At 46.7% G+C, this 9,691-nt stretch overlaps 1 protein-coding gene across 2 annotated transcripts; it reads right to left on the bottom strand.

Moving 5' to 3' along the window:
* Positions 1-2,248: 2,248 nt before the first annotated feature.
* Kcne2 (potassium voltage-gated channel subfamily E regulatory subunit 2) lies at positions 2,249-7,738 on the bottom strand. Of its 2 annotated transcripts, none has more exons than XM_042258939.2 (2): positions 7,341-7,738; positions 2,249-2,673 (listed from the first exon to the last, which is right to left on the bottom strand). In XM_042258939.2, exon 2 carries the CDS (start codon positions 2,659-2,661, stop codon positions 2,290-2,292), a length of 372 nt encoding a protein of 123 aa, XP_042114873.1. In that variant the 5' UTR covers positions 2,662-2,673; positions 7,341-7,738; the 3' UTR covers positions 2,249-2,289. The 2 variants fall into 2 exon arrangements, with proteins under 2 accessions (XP_042114873.1, XP_076405336.1); XM_076549221.1 differs by having other exon boundaries at positions 7,345-7,738.
* Between the last annotated feature and the right edge of the window lie 1,953 nt (positions 7,739-9,691).

Here is a 9,691-nt window from a genome sequence, read left to right as displayed (position 1 = left end):
GAGCGAGTTTTCCTCACTAGGCTGGATTAACACCAGGGCATACATTGTTATAATGAGTTTGTGTGTGGTGTGTGGTCTCCAGCTTGGCCTTTCTGCCACAAATTAAAGCAGTGTGAGGCTTCACCAGGAACCTGGCAGGTGTTGGTACCCATGCTCTCAGGCTTCCCAGCCTCTAGAATCATGAACTCAAATAAACCTCTACGAATTATCCGGTCAGGTCGTCTCTGCTGACAACAAAAAATGGACTTCTTTGAATCTTGTCTTTGTTGTACTCCAAGGCTTGAAGCTTCACTTATGATTCACTTCAACTGTGACTGCTGTGCCCTGGCCATGACAGAGGAAAGACCTGGGTACAAAGCACATGATGCTAAGGACCAACCTGTCTCTCATTTGCCCTTGACTTCTACTTCCAGGAATCATGTCCCGATTCTCATGTCTCTGCTCTGGCTGTGTCCACTACCTGCTGATCTCTGTTAAGACTTGTTCACATTCTAATGCTCAGCTGACTCCCTCCCCAATGTGTGAGCTCCTGCAGCTCAAGAGGTCTTACTCTCCTCTCATCCAGGGTCCCAGGCCTGTAACCCAAGTAGATAAACATCACATGGTTGAATTAATGAAGAAAAGATCTAATCTTGATAGATTGCAGCTTTCTCATCTGTAGGTGAAGGGTACAGGTGACCTCCAAGGTGCCTTTCAGCTCTGGCATGATGATGCCATGTACTCCATGGTACAAAATATTCATCTTATGTTTTTTAATGATAGCTTACATTGTATGTACAGACACAACATGATGTTTTGAAGCATATACCCATTGTGGAGTGACTAACATATAGCATCTCACATAGATAAGGACACTTGACAGCCACTCACTGCTCAGTTGTTTGGTTTGTTGTTTGTTTTGAGACAGGGTTTCTCTGTGTAGCTCTGGCTGTCCTGTAACTCACTCTGTAGACCAGGCTGGCCTTGAACTCACAGAGATCCACCTGCCTCAGCCTCCTGAGTGCTGGGATTAAAGGCATGTACCACCATGCTCCGCCATGTACCAGTTTTTTAAGAACAAAAAGCATTGTTACTGATCTTACAGTACAATGGATCTTGAATGGCTTTAAACCTCAGCAAGCTCCTTCCACCTCAGCTAGCTCCTGAGGGTTGGGGTTATGGGTGTGCACCCCCAGGCCCCTTTAAAATTTGTAGCCTTTGACCAACATCTGCCCCCCCCCCCACTTTGGCACAGAAGATTAAGCAGCTGCTGTGTAGTTTGCAACAAACACCTGGTGGATGTTCTGTAGCTTTAGTCCTTGTCAAACATTCGTGAAAATAAGCTGTTGGAAATAGAAGGAACTAAAAATAAGTAAAAAATACAATGTTTAGGAAGAAATGCCATATTTTTAAAAATAAAAATTTTATTTTTCTGGCCTGGAATCCAACTTCTTTCTTTCTTTTTAATTTGTTTACTTATTTATATGAATTGGTGTTTTGCCTTCATGTATGTCTGGGTGAGGGTGTCAGGTCCCCTGGAACTGGAGTTACAGATAGCTGTGAACCACTGTGTGGGTGCTGGAAATTGAACTCAGATCCTCTGGAAGAGCCATATTTTTTTAAGTAATGAGAACTTTTAAAGTTGAAGTTTCTTTAAAAAATTGAAAACACGTTTTGGTTGCCTTGGGTGGTTCTTGAATATTTAATGCCTCTGGTGTGGATTATTTTGTTCTTTCAAGTTTGTTCTGTCCAGGCGCCCAGATCAGTTAAACACCAGGAGAGTGGTGAGTGCAGAATAACCCCATGCTTCGGTCCATTCATCACCGCGGACTCTGTGCCCATGAATCAGTTAAGCAAATGCTCACCTGTCAGTTCAGCAAGCCCATGATAGATTTAAGCCTTAGCTTCTGAATAACACATATGACTTATTCCTAAATTGAATTTGCTACACTCAGACTAATATTTCCTATGAGGATGAAGGTGGAGGATTTGTAAATCTCTGCTTTCTGCCCCACTGCCCCGCCCAGGCCCCGGCTTCGTGTTTGGCTCCATTCTCATGATTGAAACTAACTTACATGACATATACACAGCATGGCAAGTAGAGACGAGATCTTCAATACACAGTGTCTCCCCAGTGGGCTCACGTAAACCACGGAGATTGAAATGTCACCCGGGGCAGTTGGCCAGGCAGGCCATCACTCTGAAGGTTTACAGCACAGAGAGGACCTAGCTTTCTTGGGAGCAAGGACAAGTCGGACTCGCTAGGTGGCAGAAGCACCCCTTCATAGCCAGATGTCCCCTTGGTATTTATCAGGGCGACACCGTGAACCCTGTTGCCCCCATGTTCTCATGGATGGTGGCCCTGGAGTCCTCCAGATGCAGGATCTGACTCTTATACTTCTCCTGCCAGTCCTCCACTATGTACTGGTGGTAGGGGTCCTGGGAATGCTCCTGCCGCTTCGACTTCACTGTGCTCACCAGGATGGCCACCACGATGAAGGAGAACATGCCAATCATCACCATGAGGTACAGGATGACATAGTAGAAGTTCTCGGCATTAACCTTGGCCTGGAGTGCCTGTTCCTCGGCTGTTGTGTTCTTCCTCCAGGTGTCCATGTAAGTAATAAAAATCCTTTTGAAGACATCCTCCAGTGTCTGTGTAAAGTTGGCTAGTGTGGTCATGTTTCTCACTGGCTGTAATTAAATGATAATACGGATTAGTAAGGCTAAGGCCCTTCCTCCCTCTTGGCTATCTTTAGGGAGGTAGGGAGGCAGACGTAAATGGAAAGAATGCAATTTCTTTTCCTTTTTGAGGGGGGCAGTATTTATTTATTTACTATGTACACTGTTCTGCCTGCACACCAGAAGAGGGCACCAGATCTCATTACAGATGTTTGTGAGCCACCATGTGGTTGCTGGGAATTGAACTCAGGACCTTTGGAAGAGCAGCCAGTGCTCTTAACCTCTGAGCCATCTCTCCAGCCCTCAGAATGCAATTTCTTAACCTGGCTAGTTGCTGTGGGATGGTCTGTATGTCAAATGTGTTGCTCTGATTGGTCAATAAATAAAACACTGATTGGCCAGTGGCCAGGCAGGAAGAATAGGCAGGACTAACAGAGAGGAGAACTGAGAGAACAGGAAGGAGGAGGGAGACACTGCCAGCCGCTGCCGCCATGACAAGCAGCATGTGAAGACGCCGGTAAGCCACGAGCCACGTGGCAAGGTATACATTTATAGAAATGGATTAATTTAAGATGTAAGAACTAGATAGCTAGAAGCCTGAGCCATTAGGCCAAACAGTTTAAACAATATAAGTCTCTGTGTTTACTTGGTTGGGTCTGAGTGGCTGTGGGACTGGTGGGTGACAGAGATTTGTTCTAACTGTGGGCCAGGCAGGAAAACTCTAGCTACAGCTAGTGATGGCTTGAATTCAAAATTGGGTAGTCTTTAAACACACTCATTTTTATTCATTGTTTGAATGCACTATTATAATAAAATGTAATAGAAGACATAAAGCGATATAAAGGCATTTATACATAATTATATATGCACACATTAAAACAGGGAAAGAATAGAAGGAAGTAGATCAAAATGTACACATATATAATATATATAGCCATATATTTTTGCTTTTCTTGGTGTTTTTCTTGAATGTTGAATTCTTATCAATCATCTTGCATTTCTTTTGTGCTGAAAAATACCAGTGACCTCTCAACCACCAGCAAAATGCATCCGTATGTGTGTATGTGTGTGTGTGTAGTGTGTGTGTGTGTGTGTGTGTGTGCCGCCGCCACTGCCATGACAATTTATGAGATTATTTTTCCTTTGTAACTACTTGATTTCACAGTTCTGGTGTGTGGACTTAGTTGATGACATTTGTTATAATGTCAAAAGGTTGGTTGTGACTAGTAGACAGATTTTACACACACACACACACACACACACACACACACACACACACACACACACTGGAAGAGTGTTTTATAGTGATGCCAAGGCATAAACTAAGCATTCTTGGGTCCTCAAACCCACCTCTCCTCTCCCTCCCCACTGCCTCTGCCCAGCCACCACCATCTCTCTGAAACACTACAAGCCCTTGAGGCTGCACAAGGACGTTCTTTATCAGAAGAGAACCAGGGCGATGCCTTCACCTCACATCACAGGCTGTGGGCCTTCCTGATGTCCTAAAAATAACTTCCTAATTCCTTAAAGAGACTTACCTGTTCCGACCGGGCCCACCTCTGCACTCACCACTTACCCCAACTACTCACCTGCAGCCAGCTACTCACATGCAGCCAGCTACTCACCTGCAGCCAGCTACTCACCTGCAGCCAGCTATTCACATGCAGCCAGCTATTCACATGCAGCCAGCTACTCACATGCAGCCAGCTACTCACCTGCAGCCAGCTACTCACCTGCAGCCAGCTACTCACCTGCAGCCAGCTACTCACATGCAGCCACTCACCTGCAGCCAGCTACTCACATGCAGCCAGCTACTCACATGCAGCCAGCTACTCACATGCAGCCAGCTACTCAGCTGCAGCCAGCTACTCACATGCAGCCAGCTACTCACATGCAGCCAGCTACTCACCTGCAGCCAGCTACTCACCTGCAGCCAGCTACCCACACCCACTTTCTCTCCTCCGAGCCAGCTCTTGTCTGAGGACATTTCAGTCTGGCCTCACTTCCCCCCTGCCCTCTCTTTGTTCCCGAAGTCCCGGTGTGCGAGCTGCCTTGAACGTGTGTCGGACAGGCTGTGCCAGGCTTCCTTATCGAGAGGAGACCACCCTGAACTTCCAGACATTCTCCCATAGAACACGTCTCCCCCAAATTGCCCTCGATGAGAATCCTGTTCCCAATTCATGTTTTTCTTCTGACTTCAAAAAATAAGAGATATTTATTTTAATTTTGTGTGTGTGGGTGTTTTGCCTACATGCATGAATATACACCATGTTCATGCTCGGTGCTTAAGAGGGGCAGAAGAAGGCGCTGGGTCCCTTGGAGCTGGAGTTACAGACACTTGGGGGCCACCATGTGTGTGCTGGGAGCTGAATTCCAGCGTTCTACAGGAGCGAGCCCTCTTAACCGCGAAGCCATCGCTCCGGCCCCTCACCTGACATTTTAACTTCTGTTTTTCAATGGACTCTAAGATCTTTCTCTCTCTCCTTCTTTCCACCACTCAAAGTCTAGTAGCTGAAAAGGGAAGTTAGCAAACAGATGAGATCTCCCAGGTATGTGCCAAGTACACTTTCTAAGAGGTGTGGCAGAGATGTGCACTGCCTCCTTAAATACTGTTCACCGGGAAGGAGTAGAGTCCACATGATTTTTCTCTGCAAAGTTTATGTATGCACATAGGAAGCTCTACGTTCAGTTTCAGGGGACCCCTAGGCTCCCCAGAGTCTAAGCGTCTCCTCCACAGGTGTCCCGAGGTGAGAGATTTTTAGCAGTACATTCTACTGGAGCTACTCAGGCCTGCTTCCTGGTGTGGGCACTGTTGCCCACCCCTGAGAGCTGAGAGGCCTGCACCACCCACTATTTGCTCGGCTCTTTGCTGCTAAGCAGGTCACGGGTGCTTTTTGTTCGGACTTAATCACAGGCTTGAAAGGGCCTATGAGGATTAAATAAATGCCTGAGTGATGACCTCTGTCCAGGCTGAGCAGGGTTTGCATTTTCAATACTGAGGCATGAGATGAGGCTTGGCTGCAAAGTCTGGAGTTTCCTGACCAGGGAAAGATTCAAAGCACTGTGTGAAAGCAATTTTATTGATAGGGATTACGTTAAAACATATTCAAATGCTAGGCAGAATGCACTGTGGAGGTGAGAAGGGAATGTTGGGGGTCGAAGGGCACAAGCATGGGAAGAGATCAGCGAGATGGAGAGGAGCTGTCAGAGAACTAACCAAAGCCAAATACCTAACACCACACCCCGTGCACTAATCATCAACAGTAATGTAGGAGCGGGAGAGGGGTGCAGTAGGTAAAACCGAGCCCCTGAGGCTGGACCCCCAGAACTCACGGGAAGCTGACACAGTAACACTTGTGTGCATGTGTAATACCTGCCCTCCCGTGGTGAGATGGGAGGTGGACACAAGGGGACCTTGGGAAGGTAACAGGCCACTCTGCCTGGAGAACAGGCAGCAAACGTGGGACCTTGTTTCAAATGCAGAAGGTGAGGACAGACGGCACACTGAGGCTGTCCTCCGATACGCACGTGTGTGCACTGTGGTTTGTCTGGGTCTGCAGTCACACACGCATACATGCACACACATGCACACGCAAACAATCTCACACACATGCAAATTAAAAAGCAAATAAAAAAATTTAAAAATCTGAAAACTGTGAAGGGTAAATAACAAGTCAACGTTAAAAATGATAAAGGAGTTAATTTAAATTTTGATTCCTAGAATAACCACTGACCTGATGGACAGCCATGTCCGGCACACATACGTTCCCCCTCATAAATCCGAGGGAGGCATTTTACTTTAGTAACACCCAGAGAACTGTTGTGTACAATCATTTGAACTGTATGAAATCGCCTTAGGTCTATGTAGGTCTAACTGGTCAGTGTCACGTGGTTCCACCTAGTGGGACAGGTATCTCCACTAAACGGTTCTCAGAACAGGAGAACAGAGACCAGCTTGCTCTTTGGTGGGGTTATGACTACCGCCTAGCACCCAGCTCTGTCTAAGATCAGGGCTCTCAAACTGGCTGCCATGCCTGGGCTAGAACCCAAGTGACCCAGGCCAGTGCCCAGTACTTGGCCTGTCCTAGCGGAGGTCACACAATCCAGTAACCCACATTTCCACTCCTGTGGCCGGATGGCTCAGCTGTGTAAAGGACAAAAGCCCGAGACCAGGACTCAAGCTTGCATGCTTCCATTGGTAATGCCTTGTCTCCAGGTCATGGAACGATTTCCTAGTTCCAGCTACTCCTACCACAGATTGATGAGGTGACCTGCCAAGGACAATCTGGACACTACAAGGAAAGTCACATGCAGTTGACCCCAATGACCGAAGCTTTCTTTGCTTGAAATATGATGGATCACTACCGTTATCCAAGCCTACAACAGACAGCAAAGTCTTGTATTTTTATGGAAAAAGATAGGATTGGCTACATTTAGCATGAATCTTTCATTTAAAAAAGTGCTTTCAACATTTTCATCTGACGGCAATTACCGAAGAAAGGAGGAAGAACAGGTTAGAAAGGGAAGGAGGCAGGATAGAGGGAAGGAACGTGGGTATGAACAAGACACACACACACACACACACACACACACACACACACACACACGTGCATTCAGATTTCTGAAAAAAGAAAAAAGTTATGTAACTCTTTTTTTAAAAGATGTGTAATAAAACTTACCTACACAGTGTGTGAGCAACCCAAGAGTCCTTCAAAATCCAGGCTCTGCCCCTCTTTCTGGCGTTAGCTCTTCAGGACTGGATGTAACCCTCAGCGGGCTGAGCACTTTCAGCTTGAGACCCAGTAAACCCTGCAATCCTGGGCTTTTACAAATCCAAATGTTTAATCTTATGTGGAAAGTTAAATACTGGCTGGCAGCTGGGAATTACCCTTGACGCCTTGATACGGGTGGGGCGTGGGTTTCCTGTGTGGAGCCTGGCTGCGGGCGAAGCGGCTCAGGTTCCCTCTTTGCTGTGTGAACCTTTCCTGGGGAAGTGTGGATGCCTGCTCACCCCAGATAGGGCACCAGTGACAGACGAAATCCATCTTGGTGAACTAATGAGTTGATTAGAGTTACCTACAGGACTACGGATGAGAGGTTGCTTACGGGAGTGTTGCCCCCACCCTACCCCCCAAATGCCGCACAATTAAAAAGTCCCACCCTTGCAAGCATGGATGAAGACTTCCCCATAGCTGCATAGACAGAGTCCCCCTGTTTCAGCTAACAGTCCACACTGGACACACTTTAGTATCTCCTGAGATCTGAGTTATCTACAGCCGGGAGTAGATGGACACAGAACAGAGTGAGTGGATAGAACCTCAGGTGAGGTCTAGTTACACCCCCTGACTCCTACAAGGGATTCTGTGGGTGCCAGCAGCTCTTGTGGGAGGTAATCACATATATTCTGACTAAGATGGTAATGGCTGTTATACTTGGAGCATTCCACAACAGGGATCCACGATGTTCTGCATCAATTAACAATAAAGACCATCCCTCACAGACATACTCATTCAGGCAACTTCTTAAGTGAGGCTCTTCCCCAGATAGTTCTAGATTGTGCCAAGTTGACAATCAAAGCTGACCCGGATGCAGGGGTGGGGGTGGGGGGTCCTCAAGAACACTGGGACTTCCTGAGACCTATCGTATCACCATGAGTATCTCCATGTGCCAGGTGCTTCTCCAAGGGTTTATCATATTAACTTCATATTGCTACTGTCACAATCCAGTACAAAATAAAGGCTAACTTTCTTCTACAGATGGATTTTCCAATTAGATGGTTCTCCAAAGGGCGTGGTTTGAAGCCTACTGGGTGTTAGAGGACTGTAATATTCCATATGTACTAAGTGTGAGGTGTGTCTCTGTAATTCTGCACCAGATTCCCAGGATACCGTTTGTTCCCTGATTTCCTTCACTAGACAAGATCAGGCAAACCCAACCACAAACGGATAACCAGTTGATCTATGGGCACCTCCAGAGCAATGGAAGCCAGCTGTTCACATGAGGGTTTGCTGGGTGGCTGTGCCTCCTGTTGGTAGGAAGAGTAACATTGTTCTTCCTCCTCAGTCAGCCTTGAAGGTCTGATTCCATTGTCACATCGAGGAGTCTCAGAATGCACAAGTATGGTCATCACAGTCAGTCTGGAAAGAGGTCTGTCATGGAGATTGAGGGCCTTGAAGGCTGACAACTTAGGCGAGCACATTACTTTGCACCCCGACATTTGTCTCCTTCAGCTGTAAGATGGAGGTGGCAAGGGTCTCTAGCTGGGTTGTCATTGAATGAGACAATGGAGATACTGCACTTACCACACAACTCGGCACATAGTAAGACAGCAAGTTGTGTAGCCATATTAACTTTTATCATTATGAGAAAGAAGCAAGAGGTGTGCCAACAAAGTCACCATCCAGAGAAAAGTGTTCTAGAACCAGGTCTCTTTAGTAGTTTATTTTAGGATCCCTCTTATCCACACCCCACTACACAATTTATAAACCAGATTTAGACTACGGCAGGGAATGAAGTATTAAGGAATGGACACAGAAGCAGGGTGTAAACATGGCCCTGGTATCAGAGGCCAGAGGAAAAGGAGAGGCAAGAATTATGTGACATATCCAGGCAGGCCCCAGTGTCCATCACTCAACGGGCCCTCCACAGACTCACTCACTAACCAGAGGCAGGACACACAGACACAGTACTCTCTTGAAAGTCAAACTCAGGCTGTGAATTTCCCAGCCTCTCCCTGTGTGTGGTACATGTTCTCAAAAACCAGACCACTGCATTTGGATTTAAAACAGAACCTTTTCAACAGAGAACTGTGGGAGGCTTTGATTCCAATCAATCCTGCCTATTGTGTCACCAGGGCTGTTCTTAGGGCACCTCCGTGTATACCAAACAACAGACAAACAAGTCCCCCTCACCGGATATGATGGCCAAAGACAAGCAACGAGATACAGAAAGGTGCACCGGGGACTCCTGAAATCAGCCAGTGCCTCCTTAATTCATACTAATCTTGGTAAGAGATAGCCTACATAGTCCT

The sequence above is a fragment of the Peromyscus maniculatus genome, chromosome 12 (assembly GCF_049852395.1).
Source record: "Peromyscus maniculatus bairdii isolate BWxNUB_F1_BW_parent chromosome 12, HU_Pman_BW_mat_3.1, whole genome shotgun sequence".
Lineage (NCBI taxonomy): Eukaryota > Metazoa > Chordata > Mammalia > Rodentia > Cricetidae > Peromyscus > Peromyscus maniculatus.
The sequence above is the reverse complement of the archived record's forward strand: the minus strand, read 5'-3'. Positions and strand labels throughout refer to the sequence as shown.

Coding starts and splice junctions, on each gene's coding strand:
- Kcne2 (XM_042258939.2), bottom strand. CDS start 2,661: ATGACCACACTAGCCAACTTTACACAGACACTGGAGGATGTCTTCAAA.